This window comes from Typopeltis vanoorti, chromosome 13, assembly GCF_054136105.1.
Source record: "Typopeltis vanoorti isolate ZY-2024b chromosome 13, IOZ_Tvanoo_1.0, whole genome shotgun sequence".
NCBI classification, from domain to species: Eukaryota; Metazoa; Arthropoda; class Arachnida; order Uropygi; family Thelyphonidae; genus Typopeltis; species Typopeltis vanoorti.
This window is the reverse complement of record NC_143561.1, coordinates 16,254,842-16,282,579: the sequence shown is the minus strand read 5'-3', so window position 1 is coordinate 16,282,579 and position 27,738 is coordinate 16,254,842. Positions and strand designations below refer to the sequence as shown.

Sequence of the window (27,738 nt, the reverse complement as noted above, 5' to 3'; positions counted from 1 at the left end):
GGATTTTTGAAGTAGCCTGGCTTTCTTCCATATGATGAAATGGTCTTCCTCTAAGACATTTGCTAGTCAGCAATTTGGTTCTTCTCACCAGATGTATTTTTTATGTTTTCTTTTTTTCTGACCAAGATAGTCCATCCTAAATACCGAGTTCCACACTGGCAGGGGATGCCTGTGGGCCATGCATCAGTATGGCTAAGACATCATCTGTATACCTCATCCATATTTTGAGAAGAATCCTCTCTCCTTCCTAGATGTCTACAGCATCCCCTGTCATTAGTGGAACTGAGTATTTCAGACAGACTGGACTGGCTACCTTGATCAGGAAACAAAGAGCATAAAACATAGATCTGGTGCAGACAACCAAAAAGCAGAGCAGCAAATGCCTTGGAGGAAGGCTGTTTCATCAGATTGAAGAAAGCCAGTCTACTTCACAAATCCCACTTTAAATTGAAAAGATTGTTCCTGGAAGCAGCACAAGTTCTACAGAACCTAGCTAACTGCAACAGAACTCATGGTAGGATCTTGCATCATTTTGGCCCACCACTATATCTGCCTATCGGCATTAATAACAAAAATTACCACAAAGAGTAACCACTGATAATGCTATCTTGAGCTAGTGAAATGTTGCGTTATAAATAATTAATTGTAGCCAGTAAATTATTTATTTGCATTCCAGTTTCTGTGTAGTTTTTGTTTCCAGAAACTTCGACATGAATAATTTATTCCTTATCTTGAGTTGTAAACTAGATTCATTATCTTGCTCTTGTCAGGTTAAATTTGATAATTTTTCCACAAAAAATTAATTATATGATCTTTATTAAGCATCTTTTCCAGCCAAAATTCTTTTGGTCCTAGTTATGCATTTATCCTGGTGCCATTGGTTTTAATAAATTTCATAAATTGCCTTGATGCTCTGGTTATGGGCACCAGCAATATACTCTGTGATCACTAATATGTATTTCAGCTTATAAGATGATATTTGAAACATCGAGTCATCTTATACTTTGGATACAAAATCTGAACCTTTGAATTCAGTGATGGAACACATTGTCAAGTAACTGTTTAACTTCTACAGTAATGTATACTGTATAGTATTATGTTAGCTACATGTGCTAATAAGCTTTTGCTTTTACATTGCACTAATTTAGAATATTAATATACAGATATCACGATCATCAACAGCTTTCTTGAGTCCACTGCTGTACAAATACCTCTCCATCCTTTCTTCCATTTTATCCATTCTTATGTATCTTTCCATCATAAATAACATCTTATCTCATTGTTCCATCTTACCACTGGTCTACTTGGTTTCCAGTAATCAATTCTGTTGTTCTCTTTATCCATCTGCTGTTAGACATCCTGCTGAACACTATTTTGTTATTGCCTCTGATTATTAAGGCAATGTCCATCACCTTTGTTTGCTTCCGTATTGAAGTATTATTCTTTTTATCTAACGGGGTTATTCCCAAAATGGCTCTTTCCATGTTTCTTTGTTTTCAATTTCTCAAAACGTTTTTCAGTCAGACTCCAGGTTTCGCTGCCATAGGTCATTGTGTTGTAATCTTTCTTTTTAAGCAGTTTGGTCAATTGCTTTTAAATATCTGTTATAATGGGTATAAACTTTCCATTGTGCTGTTGTTGTAGCTGAAATTTCATTATGAAGTTTATGATAATTTTGTAATGATTTGTCCAAGATATTTGTATGAATTCACTATTTCAATCTGTCTTTGATTTATTTCAATTTGTCTTTGTTCTGAAGTATTTCCAGTATATACATTATTTTTGATTTCTCTATATTTCTCTATATTTGCAGGCCTATATCCAGACTTACTTCATTTAATCCAATAATCATGTGTTCTAGTTCTTTTGTGATGTTCCTATTAGAATGATATCATCTGCAAACCAAGATTGCTTAAGTATTCTTCATCAATATTCAGTCCTCGGGGTGCTTAAGGGTCAAAGTTGTATAACTGAGAGAAGACCTTTACATAGCCTTTTAAGGAATGCAGAGAACTGACTGGGGCTTCTGACCTAATGTCCAATTTAAATCCTTCTCATGGTGCACCCTGTTAGGTATCTACCTGGATACTGAATGAATGAGGATGGGCTGACAATTTGGGATTTAGCTGACCAAATTGTATTCTTATTGATTTAAACCACAATGTAAATTGATTGTACAACATGACAGAATTTCATGCCAGCTGAGGCATTGCCCAGTTAAACAAGGCTTCTGTTGTTTTCATGAGAGAACCAGGATGAACAGTGAAAGTCAGCTACTGGAACAAATTATTATTATTATTTACAGCATCTTCATGGAGCCTGGAGACTCATTGTGGGAGACCCAAATCAACCATCATACACCCAAATCCTATCATACCTCCTTGAATCCATTTACCGTAGGGAACTCAAACCTATTCTTCAATCCATTCCACTCACTCACCACTCTCCATGCAAAAACTTACACAACTTCCATGGATGACTCCTAGTTCTCTGATTATTTGTCATATATTGAAAAATTTCACTTGCACCAATTTTATAAAACCTCTTTAATATCTTAAAAGTTTCTCTCATGTCCCCTCTTTTCTATCTATCAACTAAATTTTGTAACCCAGAAACCTTCGACCTATCCTCATAGGGAGTATTCCACAGACCTGGTCTGTGGAATACTCCCTATGAGGATGTGTCACAGTAAAGTGCTGCCACTCTATGTTTGCAATTTCACAGAACAAGACTGCATGGTTACTCTCCCCAATTGGAGGCAGAGTGTCTACCTTGGTTATTGATACGTCTTCTGATACTACTATCAGATCCAACTCCCTAAAACCCCTCTATAATATGTTGTTTCGTGTAATTATCCCATAAATCCCTTCCATCTTGCCATGCTGCCTTTCCTCCCTCCAATCATGTTCCCATAATAATTGTTCATCTACATTCATTATGCTGATTTGCCATACATGGCATGTACATCTTCCTGTGGAACCCTGATCTATAGCATCATCTAACAACATATTTTGTCCTATTTGCCTCTATCTCACACCAGACAGCCTGAAATGAATCATCTCTCTCAGACCTAATATCTTCTTTAAGTTCTAATTTTGTTGGTTGTAATTCTGCAGCTATCATCAGCAATACCCCACCTCCTGTCCTGTTCCTTCTATCCTTCCTGTAAATACAGTGCCTTTACATTCTAATTCCTGTAACTATATTATTTTCAGTCAACCAAGTCTCACTGATGTCTATGATTTTTGGCCAAGTCGAGCTTACCAGTGCCCCAAACTCCTTACCCTTATTCCTGATACTTATCGCATTCGTGTACATGCATTTCAATGTCCCTTTGTACCCATACCCATAGTAACCCTTTTGCAATGTCATTGCCAACCCAATTGGAGACCTGTGAAATCCCATTTGGCATTGCATAATCATTATTGTACCCATGCTCGTTTATCACAGGGGTAGCCAGACACGTGCGTGATTTCATCTTCCCTAATACCTCTAGTTTCCCTGGTTATGCATTACCGCACTTTCACTAAACAAAACTTTCTCCAAACATCTAACTCCAAAACCATTTAAATGTTCATCAGGCATATATATATATGTGTGTGTGTGTGTGTGTCTTTTCATCCATCAAATTCACTCCATACATATATAAACTGCACAACATTCCTCCTACACAATCTCCTCATTGGCAATCATGGTGCTTCTTCTCATTTCTTTCCCATTATACTGGGACAGCAGACTCACAATCTTTACTTTCTTGCTCTTCATTTTTGTTTCCACTTACAACACTTTCATATCTTCTCTCATTGCATATTTCTCACCTTTCAAATGTGCTAGCCAATACAATCAACTCATTCGCTCCATTCTTCTGCATACTTACAGTATCACTAACGCCTTTATCTTTGCACCTGGAAAACATGCTTTTGTCACTTTCTCATTACGTGCACCTCTTATCATCGAATCCCCATACGATGCTATCTCTTTTCTCCCAGTTTCTTGCACTTTTATGCTTTTCCTATTCACTCTTTCTTTCATGCTCCTTCCTTCCATACCACACATTAATTGTTTCTCCATTCACTCAAGCTCCCATTTTGTCCTGTGAAGGAGTCCGCATAAGAATGAAATTTCATTTGTGTTCAAATCCCAGAACACATCCCAACTCAACATCAGCAGAGTTCAAGATTGGTGCTGTCAACATAAGAAGCATCAATGGAACTAGCAGAAGAACTTGATGAGCATCAGATCGATATAATAGGAGTGACTGAAACAAAGAAAACAAAACTTAACTGTATTAAATAAATTTGTAATATTTTATATTTTATAATATTGTATGTTTTATTTTTAACTGGTCTATTTTAATTTATTTTCAGCTCAGTACTTTTAAACGCTGAACATGTCACTGTATACATAGAGGATTCCAATTGAATCCTCTATGTATACAGTGACATCTCACGTGCTCTACTGTTTCTTTATTCAAATTCCTTATTTGTTGTTCACTTTGCACTGATGACAAGATATCTGCAATTTAATTTTTACTGTGGTACATGTGTTATTCTATAGTAACTTCACTACCATTGTTGAGATTTCTACTGTAGTGACTCGACTTATGAAACATGTTAGCAAAAAAAGGTTTGCTGACAGGAATACAAGATTTACACAAACATTGAGTGTAAAATTTTGGAGTTTCTCTATTTTATATATTAATTTACTAATGTTTCTTTACTTTGGTATTTTTATCCTACCGGCCGAGCCATTGTAATATTTTGAGGTTTCTTGGTTCTTTATCTAATATTTACTAATGTTACTGTGCCTTTGTAACATTTCTATATTGTTTTCTACTCCTCTGTAAAATATCTATGTTTCTTTGATCTGTCTATCGATGTAGCAATATATCTATCTATTACTTTTGACTTGTCTTCTATATTATCATTCGTTAACTTTATTATACTTTATCTTTATCCGTTACCTTTCTATATAGTCAGTTAATCTTAATTCCTTTTCTCTACTTTCAGTATATTATACTTATACTTGAGATTTCTAGAAATTTATTTGATTATTCCAGACTGCGCCACTAAAAATCTCTATTTTGCATAAGAAATTATTTATACCTCCAGTAAAGCACCTCTATACAGTTAATTACAGTCGTGGCTAATTCCTAACTTAAATTTTGTACCAAGGCTTAATTTCTTTCCCGCTTACAGGATTGGATTTTATTTGAGAACAGTGCAGTTGCAAAAAAGATCAGACGTCACTTCTTAAAAATAAAACAAACATATTTATTCACACCAAGACAATTATACAATGTATACACTTAAATGATGTTACTATCATTTCCTCTCAAAGCTAAGCATCAAAATTTAAACATCACATAGGACAACTCATAGGCATGTTATAACCATCAAAGACGTAAATCATCAAACAATTAATTCTATATATCAAATAACTATCAGCCCATTTACAGCCTAGGAATTATCATGCTTTGATTAATAAAATCTCCGATTCTAGCTTTCACAAAAAAATGTAACACTCACTTGAAATCAACTTCTCACACCATTACAATTCTAAATTCTATAATTTTCTTATCAGTTCTTTTAAACCATTTCAATACAATAAAACGTAAGCTTAAACTTTCATTAATATCTTTTCGATTAATCTAATGAAACAGATTCACTCCATGCTACTAGGTTTTCAATCTATTATATCTTTCAGTTCTAAGAATTCAGTCTATCCAATACAGTCCTTCACATTGTATATAAGAGAAAGTTTTTCAACAAAAAAATTCAACTCACGTTAATTCTTTCATAGGCACAGTTGTACTTAGGCGTATCTTCTCTTCTGGCTTATTCTGGATCCTCCTCTATGCTAGGGCTTGCTCTATCACTGTAGATGCTTCATGGAAACCGTGTTCTCCTCTGGAATTTCTCGTGGGGCTGGGGTTCGATCTTTCGGTGTTGTAGGCACTAGGGCATATGGTCTGACGGTCTAAGCCTTGTCATCCTGATCCTGAGCTGCTACTTGCTCTATAAGATTTTGCCTCCGGAATTGATAAGATTTTTTACCCTCTACGAATTCATCCGGATTCCATGGATCGACTTCCCCCTCTCCTCCTGGCGTCTAGATTCTCGATGCATGCTAGTCAATGCACGCTAGTCGATTCATCTTAGTCGATGCCTCTCAGTCCATTGCTGATCTTTTTATTTCACCTCTCTTGGGACCCTGCGCGAAGTTTTTAGACCCCAGATATTCCCGCGCAAACTTTGAATTAAGGTCTGAGATCCCCGTACTTATCACGTGCTAACTCCTTTCCTTCTAGAAAGTTCTGACTTCTATCTCCCTGAAGTGTAGTTTAATCCCTTTTTCAGCATAGCATAACAGCTTCTAATGTATACCGCCCCTTCTGCTATCGACCTTGATGGCGGTATCAGACTGCTTTGGTTACAATCATTTTCTATTCTACCCTATACCAAGTGATACATCAAATATACTTCCGAATTCTAAGGTAATTTCCCTTAAACTTCTATTTTTAGATACTTGTTTACTTTATTTTAGCATGTACGATTCCCTTGGGTCTCTACAGATGGGCATTTTGTATTACTTATGTAGATAATTCCAACATACTTCTGATCTCTAAGTGATTTTCTTTTAAATTACACATTCATATATTTTCTATCTACAGTATCATGTAAATTTTTTTGGGCTATTTTTATATGGGCTGATATTATTATTTACATCTATTATATACAAGTTTGCAATTCTTTGAATTTCGGATGTGACTCCTGTAAGATCGATGCAATGAAACATTGTAAGAATTATGATGCTGCATCGAATTTTACGGAGCAGTAGTTAAACATAGTTTTTAAACATATGCTTAGTTAAACAACAGGAATATAGTGTGCAAAAATGTTTGAAATGTGCCTTGTATCAAAGAAGTGATCAGATTCATCTCTTCTATGAATTCAAAAGAGACAAATCAGATTCATCTCTTCTTGAATACATTTTTCAATGTTGTTTTCTCTAAAGGGTTGATTATTTTAATTTGTATATCTGCTTTATTTCATTTTAATGCAGTGAATAACTGCATTAAAATGAAATAAAACTGGTTTTCCATTGTCAAAAATAATTAGAACAATGGAAAACCAGTGATTTTTAATTTTTTTTAGTATCAAAATATTCACATTTTTCACAAAGTTGCTCAAAAATTCCTAGTTGTAAAATTTATGAATAAAATTAAGTAGTTAATTGTTTTTATTTAAATGTTTACTGAACTTGTTTAGGTTTCCATAGGCATGATATCTTTAAGATCATATTTATTTATTTTTTTACATTGAAGCTGATTAATTTTTTTAACTGAAAAGATGAAACTATTCAGCAGTTATTACAAAACAATTTCTGCCAATGTCAAGTAGTCAATTTTCATGCTCTGTTTTTTCCACTGTAACTGTTTTGTTCAAAAAGAAAAGTGTTAATTATAATTGCTTTGAAAACACAAGTGCAACTTTTCTTTTTTGTTTTTGATAGGGTGAATCCAGTGCTCTTTACATAAATATCTACCCCAAAGAACTTAGTAAATCACAGTTTATAAATGAAGGGTAAGAATTTCAATAGTAATATGTAGTTTAGAGTATTTTAGATATTTCATATTAATGGTGCTGATAGCTGAGGCATTCTTGGTACATTAATCAAATACTTAATATCTGGTTTTAAGTTAGTTCAAGCATATAGAGATTATAATAATCAAAAATGAGCCCAAGGTCCATTTTGGCAATGTTAAAATAGATAAAAATAAGGGATTTTAATGGTCCATCCTATTTCATAGCTAAAGAAAAAATAGAAACTGAAAGCTGACCAGAGAGCCTATGAGAATATGATCCTCAGCATCGGGGTTACCTTAGCATGCCTTAAAAGGCATGAGCACTACTCGGACATCTGTGCTTTTCATAAAGGTTTTTCACCGGCCTGACAGCTGTTATAAACTGGTTGGTTCTTATCAGAGACCAGGCAGAAATGTTAAGATTGCAAGAATCCCCATTCAACCAAAGCAGCCTGATATCAGAGTTGTATTTTTCAGAAGTGAACTCTACTCACTGTTGGTGCATAAATTATAATAATCAAAAAAGAACCAAAGGCTTCATTTTAGCAATTTTAATATAGATAGAAATAGGGATATTGATTTCATCCATCCTTAACATCACCAAAATGAAGCTTTGGGCTCTTTTTTGATTAATATAATTTATGCACCAACAGAGAGTTCACTTCTAAAAAATACAACTCTGATATCAGACTGCTTTGTATTGAATGGGGATTATTGCCTTCATAACATTTCTGCCTGGTCTGTAATGAGAACCAACAAATTCAAACAGCTGTCAGGCCAGTGAAATCTTTATCAAAAGGACTAATAAAAGACGATAGTACAAACACCTGCACAGCACACATCTTTTAAGTAGCACATGTTAATGCAATTCTGATTCTGTGGATGGTATTCTCTTAAGCTCTGTGGTCATTTGATTTTTTCTTCAGCTGTGAAATAAGGATGGATCTTTATTATCCCCTATTTCTATCTGTATATAGTTTAATTCTTAAATAAGATTTTCAACTTTTTTTTATTTTTCCCATAGTTGGTCAATTGAAGACAATCAGTATCACAGCTTTACTTATGTAAATAAGCTTAAAGCAAGAGAAATAAAATTATTACCTCAATTTCTGGAGGTAAGTGCATGTAATTTTTTATATTATTTAAGCATCTTGTAAAAATAATCATACTTTAAAATTATGAATATTTTTGGAAATTGTTTATGTTAGTATATTATTAGTTTTGGTTTTGTAACACGTATATTGACACTTTTGATGTAGCCGTTACTGATATTATTATTGTCAAAATGAAATGTAAAGCATTTGACATTTTGGTGTACTTACTAAATTTCTGATAATTATGTTACTTTCAATCCTTTTTTATTGTAATTTAAAATTATTAAGTGTTGTGTTTTGAAAAGACATTCTCGTTATGCTGAGACAACATGTTCAGCCATTGTACTCAACTTCTTGCTTGCCATTTACAGGGGGGGGGGTGCATGCCTGCCAAGGAGTTGGATGGATGATGGATGATTGACAGCTGAAGAAATTTTGTTCTTAGGAAGTTTTTAAGTTTTACATGACATTTGGAAGAATATTAATAGAAGATTTCAAAAAGAAATTATAGAACTGTGAATCTTTAAACTGGAGGAGTTGAGACTATCAACAAGTATTTAGTCAATAAAAGAAGATATTGCAGTTGATGTTCTAATTGAATGTTCGAGGAAACACTGATTGGAAAGTTTCATCTGTCTTAAGGACGCTGGATCTATGAAGTGTTATTCTACTGGAAAAGACGATGGAATTAGCTCAACTTAGATATCTTGTTTAAGAAGTAGTAGAAGAAGCTTTTTCTCTGGTACAGTAAATTGTCTGTCAAATAGAACTGCAAGAGGTAAGAAATATTTATACTTCAGTGAGACAGGAGGAGTAATATTGTATACTACATAAGGGAGATAAAAGGATCCCATGGAAAAGAAGAAGAAAAATTTTATATTTTCAGAAAGGCCCTAACAGACTCTGATGAACATTTTTTGTTGTTGTGAAAACAAGGTGTTTAGTCTGGTAGATGTGATTAGAATGAGTCAGAGAATGAATGATTTTAATAATTTTGGATAAGAAAATCTTTAATGTGTAGATTTATTTTAGAATACACTTCAAAAAATTTTATTTGAAGTGTATATATGGTTTTAGTTTTATTAAATGTGTATATTTTTGTATTTGATCTTGAATCAATAATTTTCCAGATTCTAAAAGAAATAGTTAAAAGTCATTGCAGCAGTTGGAATTGAAGCCTTGTATAAATACTAAACCCTCGGAGTATAAAAATCTTCTTTATAGAGACAAATCTCATAACAGTCTTTTATTTGTTATTATTTGTAGAGTAATAATTAGTCAGTATAGGTACAATGTTGGAAAGTCTAGCATTCTTATATGTTAATTAACATAAACAAAATTCAGTGTTCTTTCATAAAACAACTTACAAAGGGATAGATTGCAGATATTTTTTTTTAACCTCCAAAGCAATATCTTGTATAGTCTTCATTCTATCAAATTCATTTGCTAAAAGGGACATCCAGAAAGTAAGTTCCATTTTTAAATATTTTCACTGCAGTGCTGCGATCTCAATGGTATGCATGCATGCTGAGTTTGTTGATTTGTTAGCAAGGCATTGGTGCCATTTTCAGACACTCTCGCAGTGCGTACGCTTCTTGGTGTGTGTTTATAATGTCTAAGAAAATCGAATTGCCTGCCACATGTAAAATCGCATGCAACCCCTGAATCCAAACAACAGTCCATGGAGTGGAGACACACCTCATCACCAGTCAAAACGAAATTGAAGACAATGGTTTCCACTCAGAAAATCATGTGCACTGTGTTTTGGGACAGACAAGGAATTTTGCTGTTAGACTTCTTGGGTCAAGGCTCCACAATCAACGTGAGTATGTACTGCCAAACCCTTAAGAAAGCTGGCATAACACAACAACTTATTGCCACCTTCGGCTGGGAACAATTCCATCATCCCTCATATAGTCCTGACCTCGTGCCAAGCAACTTTCACCCTTTCAAACATCTGAAATCTTTCCTTGGTGGCCGGCGGTTTCAAGACGACGACGACGACGACAAGGTCAAAGAAGCAGTCAGTATGTGATTTGAGTTACAGGTGGCAACCTTCTACAATGAAGATATACAACTGTTGGTGCCCCATTATGATAAGTGCCTGAACAATGGCGGAAATGTAGAAAAGTAGTGAAAGATGTCTACTTTAATTTCCAATAAAGTTTTTTTTGTAAGTATATTTTTGTTTCTCTGACAGCCCAGTGGAACTTACTTTCTGGACGTTCCTCTTATTTTTATCACTCTTTTAACTATTTTGCTCTGCATTTTTTCACATTATCTATCTTAACTTCTATAAGTAACTCTACTCCCTTTCATTGTAGTGATGTAGCTGTTAAAGTTGACAGCCAATAATTACAATTGAACACCAGTAGAATACTAAATAACTATTTAAATGTAAGCTGAATCATTGCACAACATTGGCAGAATGCTAAATCATTCTAATACACTAGTACCCCTGTTTTCTAAATCTCAAATTTACATTTGAATTTCTTCTTGAGAAGATTTACTTTCCTGTTATCATTTACAGCCTTATGTTGGTTGATACGATAATAATATAAAATAGAAAGGGCTTTGTAATATCTATTCTTTTTTTTCCTTGATTGAAGGAGTTATGAGAAATTGATCTCAGTGCTTGTTCAGATGGTGTCATGGATATTCTTAATTCACTTTCAACTATCATCAACTAAATCTTTATTTTCCACCAAATGTGTTCTAAGATTGTTTAAGATAAGATGCTTCTTTATTTTAGCTCTTATTGCTGTTATGTTTATTTGAAGGTACAAAAGTTTATTAAAATCACCATGAATTCTTCACTTATAATCTTAGCAGATAACCTGTTTTTCTCAAATGCAGTTTATACTAATAGTAAAGTGAAATGTAACAATAATCTGTAACACCACCTTCTGAATGCCTGGAAATTAATCTTGGGCATTAGATTTTAATTGCCAGAATTTTTTTTTTTTTTTTTTTTTTTCTTTCTTCTTCTGGCATAAATATGACTGCCATATTTATTCAGCAGATCTATAGAAGTTTTTCATTTTTGCAGGTTTTAAAATTAATCAGTGTTTATTTCCAGATTGTCCAATTTCTGATTTTTTTTTTTTTTTTACTGACGTTTAATGCTCAAGATGCGTACATTTTGATTTCTTATTTGCATTTTGGACAAACTAATTTTTTTTCAAGATGGCAGCTATCTGCTTAAGGTTCTTAAGCAGATTGTTGTATTTTTCATCTGCTTAAGTGTCCCTTCCCCCTATATTTTACTCTACCCTGCATGTCCTTGATTGAAACTAGAACTCTAAGTCTTATTTTTTGGTGTTTCGTTTATGCATGTTAGTGGAATAGGTATGCCTTTTAATCAGCTTGATCGATGCATTTCTTCTATGAAAATAAATTGCCTTTAGGGCTTACTTTAGTGAGTTGGGAGTGGCAAACCCAAAGTCAAGGTACCTACCTGATGCTGGACCATGCCTTACTTCAAGTAATATATATCTGTTATATTATCTGTAGACTGGTCCCGTCCTTTTCTTCTTGCTCCTTCCACCCGATGCTATTAGAATATTTGAGGGCTAGGAGTGAATCTCTCCTATTTTACTATTTCATTTCATCTTATGCAGTGGGAGTCTGCCTTCTCTCCTAGGTATTTGCCTCACCTAGTAGATGGAAGTCCCAACTCCACTTTTTTTTCTTGCAGCGACTTTACTCCAAAATGCTAATATTGTTGTGTCTTATAATACATCTCTTGCTGCATCAGTTGTTGTGCAGAATAATCAGAACTGCGTTCAGGGCTTAGGCAGAGGATCCTGTTTGAGAAGTATATTACAGTCTCCAACAAAAGTCAGTGATAATTTGAACGAGGAATACAGGAGGTATAGGATTAATCTTAGAGGGAAAATTGACATCACAGGAATTACAGAGAAAAGATGGAATGGAGAAGGTCACTTCAAAAGACAGGATAGTAAGCTAGTTGTTTATTCAAAGGTAACTCAAAGCATCATAGGGCAGCTGTGATACTGAAGACAGTTCAGGCAAGAGCCCTTCATGGTTAATGACAGGATAGTTTTGTATTAGACTTATGGCTCATCCTACCAACATGTCAATCATGATAGTTTATGTACCCACATAAACTGATGAAGAAAATGAGAAATTCTATGAAAACTTCTAGATTTTTTGGACTGCCTACCAAAAAGAGATGTACTTGACTTCTTAGGGGAACTTTAATGCAAAAGCGGGAAAGAATAAGAGAGTTTGGCCCGAGTGTGGCATGTTTGGTCTGGATGAATGTAACACCCATGGTGAGACTGTTGGAATTTGCTAACATGCTAACAAATTAGTAATTACCAATACCTTCTTCCAGAAACACTCACCATGGACCTATACTTGGACATATAACATGATAGGTCAAGGTACCAAATTGATTACACCCTGGCTCTCCAATGATGGAAGACAAGCATCTCTGATGTGCATACCTGGGTACAGACCATCAGCTAGTAAGAGTCAAAGTAAGACTAAGACACCTTCCAAGTCATGCATGTTCCACTAGACTGTATGTCAGCATAATTCCTAGTTGGTTCACAGAAGAAACTTAACTTGATTGAATGATTTTTTGGAGGCTGGTGAGGAGAACTCACTGGAAATGCTTAGGGAAGGAGTCTAGGTTATAACACAGGATACAGCGAAGAAGTATCTCAGCCTCTGTTCTGCTTCAGAGATGTTTCAAGTTGTTGCAGTCACTCAAGGTTTCACCATGAATCAATCATCTTCTGATCTTCTATGTTTACGATAGTAACTATTAAAATTGTCAGCAAGATTTTTTTGTTGGTGGTGAGGGTAAGGGGGGGGGGAATAAATTATATTTAAGTAATGTACCAGTTAAGTAAAGGGGATAAAAATCCCTTATTGTTTTTCAGCCAGTATGCGAAACACTAAGATCAAAAACTACGATCTAAACGTTTCAATGTTTAGATCGTAGTTTTCGATGTTTTCAATGGCAACTTGATGCAAAGGTTACCACCTTTGCATCGAGTTGCCTTGGTGTGGCACTACCAAGTGGTCACTTACACTTGGATCAGCCGACAGTTCATCGGCATGAAATGTTTAGATCGTAGTTTTCGATCTTAGAGTTTCGCATACTGGCTGAAAAACAATAAGGGATTTTTATCCCCTTTACTTATCAACCTCGCCAGAAAAAATAGCCGTTTGGCTTTTCATCTTAATGTACCAGTTATTTTTATCTGAGTAAAATTGTTAAAATAGAACAAAATTTTATAAGACTTCAAAAATGCACCTGTTCTTCAAACCATAGTAATATGAAATTATGCTGCCCACATTGCTAAGTTACTGGTATAAAAGTAAAAATAAAATAAAATATTTTTAATGTTTTATTCTACTTTAGCATTAATGCTGGTGATATGTAAAAACTCTCGACATGTAATTTGCTTCACACTGAGGAATGCGCCAAGGGTATTTGCCGCTCGGGTGCAAACTTTTATCGGACACCCCTTAAAAAATAACTAAAAGAAAAACTGCATAAAATAAATATTTGATATTTGTTTCTTGCCGCCCTATCAATGTTGTTGCTTGGGTGTGGTGCACCCTCGGGTTGGCATAGCCCTGTTCACACTACTCAGGCAGGCATAAAAAAATTTCTGATAAGTGGATGTACTAAATATGCTGAAGGGATGAAAATAACAGAATGGGACCAACTTTGTTTTATTGCCACTTTCAAGAGTATCTCATAATTTATAATTTATTATATTATTATATCCAAATAAAATTTAAAAAAAATTATTTGGTCCCTCACATAACTGTTTTTGGACTTCAAAATTGATCAATTTTAATTTTTTGCGAACTTTGAGGCAATTTTTGTTCATATAAGAAATGTTTCAGGCAAGGTGATTTTTGGCAAACATATTCCACTACATGTATACATAAAACAGAGCACTCAGAATATCTAAAACAGTTTACTGTCATCTTGAAAAAAAATTATCTGAAAATGCAAATAAAAAGTAAAAAAAAGTACACATCTTGAGCATTAAAATTGTAGTATTTATTTATTTTGCATGTGCGAACCACAGAAAATGTAAGATCATACATACAGGGTGTTCGGGATAAATTTGACAGTTTCGTAAGGAAAAAGAAAATCTTCTTTGTATCTATTAAATTTAATGAATTGACAAAAAAACATTACAGGCAGAGTTAATTACAATACTATCAACAAGATTTACTCAAAATAACCACCATTAGCATCGATCACAGCTTCAATTCTGCTTCGGAACCTCGAACAAGCTGATGCTACAGTCTCCCTGGGAAGGGCCGCAAAACTGTTTTAATTTTATCCATTAACTGGGCTTTTGTATTACTGGAAGTGCGATTGGTGTCTTTTTCAACTGCGCCCCATACAAAATAATCCATGGGGTTAAGGTCTGGGGAGTTTGGAGGCCAAACATTTGGACTGGTGAAGTCGTAGAAATTTTCAGACAACCATTTTTGACTTTTCCCAGAGGTGTGGCAAGGGGCCGAATCCTGCTGCCATACATACGGCCTACCATTGGCTACCCTTGTTATCCAGGGCTTGACTACAGTTAGCAACTCCACGAACAAAGCCCGAATTCCAATGCCAGGGTTCTTCAACACCTGTTCCTGCAGATTTGCGAGGAATTCTGCTGTACGAACGCAATCAGATCGTCTGTTAGGGATCTTTCTTCTTGCTACATCCTCGTAGTCACCATTGCAAGTCTCTAGTTCATGCCTGATTGTTTTTACTGTATTCAGGGAGCATTGGGCAGCAGTCGTAATATCCTTATTTTGATGGCGGGCACGAATCATCATGATACAAGTTATTCTCTTCCATGATTCAGGTGGGTTCCAGCTATCCATCCTTTCTGACATCTTGTATATGAATGAAGAAGGGTCCAAACTTTTAAATGAAGAGAAGTGTGTGTTAATACATGTAACTTACGGAAAAATATAATTAATTATAAATATGTCAAATTTATCCCGAACACCCTGTATAAATGATTAAAAGCATACGTGAAGAGACAAAAATGCCACATGCATAAAATATTACACAGAAACATAAAATGTCAAATTTTACTCATCCAGTGATTAATATACTTTAAAGCTGTTTCATTACACTGCATTAAATCTTCTTGGTACATATATTATGGGGTGACCAACTTTTGAACGTGAAAATAAAGGAGATTGGGTCTTCACATCTTTCTCTCTCCGTTTACGTCCTTCAGTGCTAGAATGTTGCTTGCAGTCATTATTACCCCCATGGGCAATACTGAAGTCACGTTTACATAATATACAATTAGCTTTGTGAACGTTGGATGGCACGGGTTTTAGCCACGAGTACTGTTCTTCCCATTTCTTCAGATAAACAAATATTTACATTTCTTTTTTGATGGCGTTTTTACATTATTACTTTCCGTTTCACTGTCACTATCCATCATGAAAATATACTATGGCACTCGATTCAAGGATACTGAAAATAATTTGGGAATGAATGCAGACACAACGGCTGGTAAGAACACAAGATAGGAAACAGACAAACAAAATCCGGAAGTGTATATTGAAAATCGCTACCAACGATTTGATTCCATATGTGTATCGATTATTAAAATGATGCCAATGGTTACAAGATCAATGCACCAATATAACATCTTTGCCGGAACACCCATGTATATTCGTTGGTCGGAACAGAATTGTATCGATTACAATTTTCCAACTCAATATTATTGTCAAATTGTATTTGGCTGTTTTAATATACATTGAAAAATTAATGACAATGATTGATTATGAAACATATGAGAGTATTTGAAGATCAATACGGGAGCTGGGATGAGCTAAAATACTGGAGAGTTGGTCACCCTAATATATTATTAATGTCTATTAGGCAGCATTGCAGAAGGTGATCCATTGTTTGTGTTTCACCACATGAGCAGCTGTCATTGTCTGTGTAGCCCCATCTGGCCATATTCTGCTTTGACTGCCCATTCCAGAATGAAGTCTATTCACTGTCTTCCATCTTTGCCAGTCTAAATGTAAATAAACCGGATGGAGGAGATTTGTTTAAGTTCAGAGTCACTGGAGATTGTTCTTGCCACATTGTTGACCTTGTGGCTTTTATGGAATCAACCAATGGTTCCACTGAGTGAATAAAACTTTTCCTTGAGTTTAGCCTCCTATTTACTGCAACATGTCCATATAAAGGATGCCATTCATCATTTAATTGTTGTTTCTGCTCATATATGCTCTGTGTTGTTCTTCTGATATGAGGAGGTACAATACCAGACAGTGAGTATAGATGGTCAATTTTTGTAGGCTTAAGGCAGCCAGTAATGTGCCGACATGTTTCATCAAGAACCTTGTCAATAATTTTGACATGTGATGATCTTTCCCAAACAGGGCTAGCATACTCAGCTGTTGAAAAGCAAAGTGCCAGTGCAGAGGTGTGCAGTACTTGTGGACTAGCACCCCACCGAGATGATGTTAATCAGCACAGGATATTATTACGTGTTTGAATTGTTGCTGTCTTCTCTATGTATCTTATCTGGAAATAAGCCGTAATTATTTTAAACTCTTGAAAATAGTGGGGTGCTTAAGGGTCAAAGCTCTATAACTGAGAGGAGACCTCCACATAGCCTTTAAAGGAATGCGGAGAACCGACCAGGGCTTCTGACCTAATGTCCAATCCTCACCTTCTCGTGGTGCACCCCGTTGGGTATCTACTTTGATACTGAATGAACGAGGATGGGCTGGCAATTTGGGATTTAGCCGACCAAATTGTATTCTTATTGGTTAAACCAAAATAAAAAATGATGGTACAGCATGACAAAATTTCATGCCGGCTGGGGCGTCGCCCGGTTAAACAAGGCCCCCGTTGTTTTCGCCAGGGAACCAGGGCGAACAGCGAAAAGTCAGCTACTGGAACAAATCTGAAAACAAACCCCAACTCAACATCACCAGAGTTAAAGATCGGTACTATCAACATAAGAAGCCTGAATGGCAAAGAAATGGAGCTAGCTGAGGAATTAGATAAGTACCAGATCGACATAATAGGGGTGACTGAAACAAAAAAGACCAAAACTGGTGAGATCTTTCTGAGCAATAAATACAAAATGTTATATTCAGGCAATAACAATCAAGGAAAAGAAGGAGTAGCCATAGTATTCAACACAAAATACGAGGCTAATCTTCTTGAATGGCAGTCAGTCTCAAGTAGAGTAATGTGGGCAAATATGAGAATGGGGAACTGGACAATGAGACTTATTTGTGCCTATGGTCCCACAGAAGGTTCTACTAAGGTAGAAGTGGAGGAATTTTTTGAGGCTTTAGAAAAAGCAACTGACACAATGAAAAAGGAAAAGTTGGTCCTTGTTGGGGATCTAAATAGTAGAGTAGGAAATGATTGTGAGACATACAAAAATATTTTGGGAAAATTTGGAGAAAAGAGCAAAGCTAATAATAATTGCAAATATCTGTTGGATTTCTGCTCAGGACATGGACTGGTTATTACTAACACCATGTTCCAACATAAAAATGTGCACAAATTCACATGGAGAGAAGAGGCTAGGAATAAGAAAAGTCTCATTGACTATGTTATTGTTGATAGTGATGTTTTCTCCCTGGTGCAGGACACCAGAGTGTACAGAGGATTTGAAATTGGAAGTGATCACTATTTAGTCTTGAGCAGGATAAAATTGAATTTCATATTGAAAAGAATAACATGTAAGAAAATTTTAAAGCAAATAAAAGTTGAGCAGCTCTCAGATGTAAACTGTAGACTAAAATACAGAAATATTATTGAAAAGAAAATGAAAGAGTTTGAGAACAGGAATCAAACCTTGGAGATTCAGTGGCAAACTCTGAAGGAAACATTGATTGATTCTGCCAGAGAGGCATGTGGTGAGGTTGTGTGCAAAGATAAAAAAAATCAGAACTCCCTGGTGGACACAGGAAGTTAAAGAGGCAGTGAAGGAAAAGAAGAAAGCATATCAAAAGTTCCTGGCAAATAAGTCAGCTTTTACTCTTACAGAATACAGAGACAAATGTAAGAAAGCTAAACAGTGTGTAAAACTAGCTAAACAAAAGTCATGGGAGGACTTTGGCAAGAACATAGAAAATAAATATCAAGAAGGTGGCAAAATATTCTGGAGGTTGTTGAAGAAGCTTAGGAATGGAGGAAAGAGTGCTGTAAAAGGAATTAGAGATGATAAAGGTGAAATGAAAACAGGAGAAAAAGATATCCTTGAAGTATGGAGTAATTACTTTGAAAAACTGCTAAATGAAACAAGCAGTGATGACAGCACAGTGATAAAAAACACTGACCAGGCATGCAGTCAGGAATACATATCCATACTTGTAGTAGAAAAAGCCATCAAAGGCTTGAAATGTGGAAAGGCAGCAGGAGTAGATGATATTCGACCAGAAATGCTGAAGTATGGTGGTATAAGAGTCTTACAGTGGCTGCACTGCATAGTTCAGAAAGCCTGGACAGAGGGACAAATTCCCGATGATTGGAGTAGAGCTCTCATAGTACCCATATATAAAAAGGGAAATAAAACTGAATGTGAGAATTACAGAGGTATTTCCCTACTGAGTGTTCCTGGCAAGATCTATGCAAGTATACTTGAGAAACGGTTGAGAAGAATTGTGGAAGAAAAGCTTGGTGAAGAACAAGCTGGATTCAGGCCAAATAGAGGCTGTCAGGATCAGATCTTCACTTTACGCCAAATAGTCGAGAAAGCATGGGAATATAACAAAGATCTGTATTTAAGTTTTGTCGATTTGGAAAAGGCATATGACAAGGTGCCAAGAGAGAAGCTATTCAATACGCTGCAGTTATATGGTGTCAATGGGGCATTATATCAAGCAATACTTAGTCTTTATTTGAGTTGTGAGTCAGCAGTTAGAATTGAAGGAAGTACAGGAAGATGGTTTAATGTTAAATCTGGTGTGAGACAAGGATGTACATTATCCCCTCTGTTATTCATTATCTATATGGATCACATTATGAAGGAATGTGGTATTAAACCTGATATCAAAATTGGAGTTGTTAATGTCAGCTCTTTGCTTTATGCAGATGATGTTATACTTCTAAATAAATCCGCTACAAGTCTGCAAGATTCTCTGACTAAATTGAATAGCTGTTGTAATAGATATGGTATGAAGGTCAGCAATAAAAAGACAAAGACAATGAAAATAGGCAGAATCATTGAAAATGTCAACTGTGTTGTGAATGGAGAACCTGTGGAACAAGTAAAACATTTCAGCTACTTAGGCACAATTTTTACTGAAGATGGTAAACTAAATATAGAAATAGACAACAGAATCAGCAAAGCTGGTATCGTGGGAAGTCAATTGAATAAATTCATATGGAATAAGAAAGAAATTAGTCGGAACACTAAATTAGCTGTATACAAGACTGTGTTCAAACCAATTTTAACTTATGGATCTGAGAGCTGGTTTAGAAGTAAAACACTTGACCAAAGACTAGAGACCGCAGATATGAGAGTCCTGAGAAAGATTAGAGGCGTCAACAGATGGCATCAATGGCAATATCATATTAAAAATGAGGATATTAGGAAAGAACTTGACATTGTCAGCATCCAGGAATGCGTTAGCAGAGCTAATCTCAGATGGTATGGTCACTTAAATAGAATGGGAGAGGAAAGATTAGCAAAACAAGTGTTCTCTGCCAGGTTGGCAGGAAAACGACCCAGAGGAAGACCAAGATATAGGTGGATTGATATGGTACAAAGTGCCTTAGACGATAGAAATATAAGATCTGATAATGTTGGAGTCCTGACAAGTAACAGACTGATTTGGAGGAAAATTGTAGATAGGAAGTTAGTAATGATGTAATTTTTTCATGTAGTACTATCATATCCTGTACACCCCTTGAGGGTACATGGCAGGAATTTGATGATGATGATGAAAATAGTGAAAATTCTATCAATTCACTGAATAAAAATGGCTACCATAATTAATAGGATGCCAGGAAAAATATTTAAAAAAATCATATTTTCTTCCGTTATTAACGGATTGGGTAACAAAATAACTCACTTTCATCAAAATCAAGAATTATGCAGGTTTGGTCACCTTATGATTTCCTAGTGTGATCATAAATTAATCATCAGTATGGGATGGCATCAAAATCATATTATGCATTCAGTAAAATTGTCAGCCATATTGGTCAAGTTCATAGCATACTCACTATCCTGCAATGAATAAGTTATATGTTCAGATCCCACTCTGCTTATTGGAGACCAGAAGTGGCTTGAAAAAGTTATTTTTGGTCTTAATAATGTATTATAAGTTTAATTCACATTAAAAATAAATAAAATAAAATATACATCTTATAATGTATTGGATGCAATATCAATGCAGGTAATATTGTATACAAAAGACTTTCCAGTAAGCATAATCATTCCCATTAATATATCTTCTCTGTCAGAAACAGTAAAAGAATTTTTATTAATTCTTTTACTTAAATGGCATTGACTAAATGGGGATGGGGAATACCCAGTATGCATTGCTTTTTGAGTAACTATCACATACACACCTCATATATACATACATTCATACACACACAAAAAAAAAATGTTTCCCTACCCTTCATTATGTGGTTAGCATACTTTTTTTAGTTAATATAAAAATTAATATTAGGATCTGTTTAGTACTGATATTTGGATACTTTCCTGTGATACCGTTTGAGCAGATGTTAGCATAATATTTTCACTTAAAACAATTGTCATATTATGTTATATGAATAAAAAGAGGCTGCATTATGAAATACAGGTTTTTGTAATTATTACTTTTTGAGAAGGATTTAAGATGGAATAGAAGGCATTTGTGGAAATCTAGCTGTATAGTGAGTAAAAATACAAGTGTGAATGAGGATGATGATTAATAAAAAATATTAATAATTAGTAGTTTTTGGATGTTTTATATTGCTTAGTTCCGGTTTTATTTTAAGAGTGATTTTTTTTGTGATCCTGTTGTATGTTTTAGATATTTCTAAGATTATTGTTTTTAAAATGTATTTAATTTTTTATTTAAACTCTTTGAAAGATTACTTATTCATGTGAGTTTATTTTTAATTATAACTGCAATATATTATCTTACATTTCATATAACACTTATTTACTAATTATCTTTTGGGAGAATGAGTGAAAGTTGACTGCCGTGAAAGAATTTGTGGTTCATAGTGACTGATAACCAACCTAAGATAGGTGTATTTTTAAAAAAAAAAAAAAAAACTTATTTTCTGTAGGGTGAAGAAGAGTTTTATAGTATAGACAAGGAGAATTTTGAAGCCCAAGATGTCCATTTACAGCTTCTGCCACAGAAAGTGTACTTTTATAGTAAAAATTAATTTTTACTGTAAAATATGTAATTATAAGAATTTTTAATAAAAAAATTCAAAATGCCTGTATCAGTTGTGAAATTATTTCATTTACATATACATGTATTGCTAAAATTTATAAAACAGGAAAGAAAAGTTTAAAAATTTGTTTAGAGATCCAAGTATGAAAAGGAAATGAAAGCATTTCAGGTGGTGCCTACCTGAAATATGAGGGCAGAATTCAATGGTTAGATGAGTTTGTGATATGTATAAAAATAACTGTTGTTTAGAGATAAAATAACACCTGCAGCAAAACACAATCTAATTTTTGGGTTTCTGAGAGAACAGTATTTTTGATATATTCATACCAAGAAAGATGGACATAAGAATTATTCCTAGAAAAATTACACTTTTTTTAGAGATTTAGATAGTATCAAAATGATTTTTAATGAGAAGACAAGATTGAGTTTTACAAGCATTGAAATAGAGGTTATCAGAACCCTACTGAAAAATGGTTTGGAAGTAGTCATTTAAGACTATGAGTAGGCATTCTAAGAAGTTTTGTTCATCTGGGTAGTATAAGGCTTGTCACATGAGAATGAGAAGTGTATGTGCATTGCTTTCATCAACAAAACTTGGTTCATATTTATAATCATCTGGATGTCATTGATATATAGAAGAAAAGAGTAAGTGAAAGAACAGTCTTGCGATACCTCAGCATTAGTTGCATACTTTAAGGATAAAGATCCATTCACTATGATAATGCCTTTAGGATATCAAAAGTAGCTACTTGAGTTTCTCTTGACTTTTCTGTGACATTTCTCCAAAAGTGTGTGTATGACAAGCAAGAATCCTCCCCTGTTGACAGTGACAAATATGTTTAAAAAAAAAAAGTGAGCCAGGTGTGGTTTTGAAGTAGATACCTTGAAGATGTGATTTCTATTAGTGATATTTTGCTACTGTTGTTGTTGTTGTGGTATTGCTTGAATTTCAGAAGCACAATTTACATTCTCAGCATCAGTGTAATTCATTACTTCTGAATTGTAGCCAACCTCCTTCTTTCATATACTTGGTTCACTTTAGTGTATATTTGTTTGCTCGTTAGATATTTTCAGGTGATATGAGAAAGACAGTTGAAGAATAACTAAATCAATTGAACAGTGCAATCTGTAAACATGTCTTCAGATTTTACTTTCTACTTCCTCCTTTATGATCTTCCCAGTTTGGTCCAATTGTTTCGAAAATTTCTTTTCAAGCAACATAAGAAACGATGATAATATTTGACAATTAGTCCATTTGGTTGAAAGGTGTGACCTGGAGATGTGGCTCTAGAAGATGTGACACCTCACAACCATCAGGACTGAAATTTCATGAGAAGTTAATCAACATAAGAAACAACTATATTCCTTAGAAATTCCTGAACAACTTGAGAAGCACAACAGTATTCTAAATTTGCTATAAACAATTAGTTAAAGGACACAACCTGTAGAGGTATTTGTGGATAATGAACTCCACTTTTTTTTTTTTATTTAGACCAGTTGACAGAATTTCTTAGAGATCTGTAAACCTTAAAAAGCAGCTGTAGTATAAATTTAGTAGAAATAAGTTGAATGACAATCTGTAGAGGCATTCATGAAAGGCAAATCCATCCCCTTTGTTTTTGCCTGATTAAGCTAAATTTATCAATAAGACTTCAAGCAGCATAAGAAATAACTGTATTCAGATATGATGGAAAGTTGAGAATCTGTAGAAGGAAGTGTTATGGTGAAAGAAGAATCTTATGATCTTCAAAAACAAAGCTTTCTTTTTTCTATTTTCAAATTCTTTCATTACCCGGATTTCAAGTTTCAAATTTGGTGGGCTTCATACCATTTCTTAGTAACACCATTGAATATTAAGTGGTAGATCAGTAATACTCATCTGAGAATCAGTCTGTTACGTCAGACTGATAAACTATCAATACTTGATAGTTTCCTATTCAAGAGGAATATTTTCTGCTGCTGCTGTTCCTATCATTACTTATTTTATCTTCTTTTTAGGTCACCTTTAAACTCTGATATTCCTTTTTGACTACTCTTTCTTTTCTAAGCTTTTTTCAATAGTTTCCAAAACATATTTCCACTTCATGATATATATATATATATATATATATATTTCATGAAAGGTTTATTTCTGAATCTATAGTGCATTAAGATTTTTTTTTCTATTTTTATTGATTTTATATATTTTTTGTATTTTTATTTATTTCTTATCAGTTGGAAACCCTGCTTTTACACAGATCAAACACAGAACTTTTTCCAAGCCACTTCAGGCCTCCATTAAGTGGGGCAATGGTCTCACACTGGGTGAGGAAATTCATCTCCCACCTAAAGACACTCACTAATATCCATGCCCATGAGAGATTCAAACCTGCAGTCTGTTGGTTGAAGAATGGATATGCTAACTACTTAGCCAAACAAGCCAGAATTTATTGTGCATCTTCTTGCCAGTCGTCTTATGACTTTTGTTTAGCTACTTTTTATACACCTAGCTTGCTTACATTTTTCTTGGTATTTTCTCAGGATATATGCTGACTGACTTAGCCAGTGCTTATATGCAAGATTAGATCTGTGTATAGGAGTGCCACACAGCTATTGATAAGATTGGCGCCTCATATGCTTATACAATTATCTAAATTTCTTAAAAACTTACACTATCCGATCAAAGATATCTGGACACCCCTCCCCATGTGGGGCTTGCATATTGTGGTCCTACCTTAAACTCCGCATTCAACGTGCTGGCCGATGAATGGCGATTTTTACATATTATTTGACACCTCCAGGGAGTCCAAAGACTCATCAATCAACAACATTCAGTGTAGCTACACTGAATGTTTAGCTCAGTGAATGTGGCGTTTGCATTTCATGGTGCTTAATCGCCCTAAAGAAGACCTAAGTTCAAATCTAGTCGTCGACTAGAGGAACATTTTCTAAGCCTTTCTTTGACTGATTCCTGATTTCGTGGATCTCTAGCATGAAACGAATTTTTTCTCCCCAAAACTCTGGTTTTTCGTCCAGTAATCTAAAACCCAAAATCGACCGTAGAACTCTCACCATCTCAGACAATAAATATATATAGTCTTAGTGTTAGGGACCACGAGATGACGGCACTTGTCAGCCGCCTCTTTTCACCGAATGACGGATGTCGTTAGTGATAGTCTTGGGCCAGCTATCTCTAATTGGCCTCGAGTGGAAATTGAACTGCCCTCTCAGTCTCCAAAACGTTAGATAGGGCTAAAAGGGCCTAGCCTACTCCCTGTAAGGCAGTGTTTCCCAACGTGGAGCATACTCCTCACAGGGGGTAAATTTGAATGTTTTGGGGGCAATTAGAAAATGATGTTGCATTCGTCACCTCATCACCGATATACTCAAAAAAGTCGCCATTGTCGGCGATAAATTGTCGATGTTGCAACCGTGACTTTCCGAGAAAAAAAAGCTGATATCACTAGTACAGCAGTCAACATAAATGCAGTAGCAAGAACTCTCAGAAAAGCAAAATGATGAGTCTATTAGAACTTTATTCAACATCCAAGGAACAATGGCATGGCTTTCTGACGAGACAGAAACGAAATACCGAAATTCAACTAGTTATGCAAAAAAAAAAAAAAAAAAAAAAATATATATATATATATATATATATATATACACTGTTGCCCTTCCCGTTGTCATATTTAGTTGAATGTGGCTTTAGTGCTGTAAATGATTTGCCATTGAAAAAAATAAACCAGCTGGATATCACAAACCATGGGGATTTGAGATTGAAAATGACTAAATTAGTACCTCAAATAAAAACTTTTTGCAGCAGACATCAAGCTCAAGGATCGCATTAACTTGGATTTTATTTTCCCGAGTTCAGTTCGATTTATGTTTTATAATATACAAAGTGCAATATAAAATTTATATTCATTGAAGAAAGTCAAATTAAAAACAGTTTTACCGATGTTTCTTTTTAATTTAAAGTACATATTTATATTATACTTTTTCAGAACTTGGCTATTATGCTAGGGGGGGGGTCATCAAAATCTTTGAGTCGTTGAGGTAGGGTATGATCAGTGGTGAGCTATAAGGGGCTCGTGCGAGCCCTTTGTTAAATTTTTCTCAAATTTGCGACCCCTTGTTCTTCTTGTTTACTTTTTTTTTTCAAAAAAAAAAAAAAACCAGAATTTTTTGAAGTACAGGGTGTTCGGGATAAATTTGACAGTTTCGTAAGGAAAAAGAAAATCTTCTTTGTATCTATTAAATTTAATGAATTGACAAAAAACATTACAGGCAGAGTTAATTACAATACTATCAACAAGATTTACTCAAAATAACCACCATTAGCATCGATCACAGCTTCAATCCTGCTTCGGAACCTCGAACAAGCTGATGCTACAGTCTCCCTGGGAAGGGCCGCAAAAACTGTTTTAATTTTATCCATTAACTGGGCTTTTGTATTACTGGAAGTGCGATTGGTGTCTTTTTCAACTGCGCCCCATACAAAATAATCCATGGGGTTAAGGTCTGGGGAGTTTGGAGGCCAAACATTTGGACTGGTGAAGTCGTAGAAATTTTCAGACAACCATTTTTGACTTTTCCCAGAGGTGTGGCAAGGGGCCGAATCCTGCTGCCATACATACGGCCTACCATTGGCTACCCTTGTTATCCAGGGCTTGACTACAGTGTTTAGCAACTCCACGTAGCCATCTGAAGATCTTCAACACCTGTTCCTGCAGATTTGCGAGGAATTCTGCTGTACGAACGCAATCAGATCGTCTGCTAGGGATCTTTCTTCTTGCTACATCCTCGTAGTCACCATTGCAAGTCTCTAGTTCATGCCTGATTGTTTTTACTGTATTCAGGGAGCATTGGGCAGCAGTCGAAATATCCTTATTTTGATGGCCGGCACGAATCATCATGATACAAGTTAATCTCTTCCATGATTCAGGTGGGTTCCAGCTATCCATCCTTTCTGACATCTTGTATATGAATGAAGAAGGGTCCAACCTTTTAAATGAAGAGAAGTGTGTGTTAATACATGTAACTTATGAAAAAATATAATTATAAATATGTCAAATTTATCCCGAACACCCTGTATATTAAGCAAACAAAAGTATATTAAACCTAACAAAAATTAGTCTATTCGGCTATAGATTACTTGGAATTATTGTTTCAACTCCTCTATAACGAATGCGCCCAAGTTCGAAAATAAGCGCGTGCTCTATCTTTACCCTTCTCGCATCTGATAGTCAATCGTATGATAAAACCGTTGATTATCACTTGGAAGTATAAAAACAAAAGAGAAATATAACGTATTTCAATATTATTGTGTTTAGATAATATTTATTTATTATTTATAGATTGATTGTCATAAAAACTTCTATCGCAAACAAAACAAATTTATTTTGTTTATGAAAAATGCGGACTATTGCATATGTACGATTATAAAAGATTTCATTCTTATTATATTTTGATAGTTAAAAAATGTTTTTCTTATGTAAGATAAATTAACACAGATGATTGTGTGCAAATATTTCATGTTTAGATCATGAAATATTGGTTTGAAAATGATAACCTTTACAGGTTGATTGACCCCTCATACTTTTTGATTAGCATTTGTACTCAAGCTGTACTAATAATAGTTTTTGTGTGAAATACGCTTTTTTTTTTTTTTTTTTTTTT

The 27,738-nt window shown here is 34.8% G+C and overlaps 1 protein-coding gene across 2 annotated transcripts in view; it reads left to right on the top strand.

Annotated features, from left to right (window-relative positions):
* The window catches only part of Mulk (acylglycerol kinase-like protein Mulk), a 182,859-nt gene extending 160,734 nt beyond the window's left edge, over window positions 1-22,125 (top strand). For both annotated transcript variants that reach the window (XM_090402840.1, XM_090402841.1), the window contains exons 14-16: window positions 7,516-7,586; window positions 8,613-8,703; window positions 21,968-22,125. In XM_090402840.1, the coding sequence (XP_090258966.1) occupies window positions 7,516-7,586; window positions 8,613-8,703; window positions 21,968-22,069 (264 nt within the window). In that variant the 3' untranslated portion in view covers window positions 22,070-22,125. The remainder of the gene's footprint in view (window positions 1-7,515; window positions 7,587-8,612; window positions 8,704-21,967) is intronic.
* The last annotated feature ends 5,613 nt before the right edge of the window (window positions 22,126-27,738 follow it).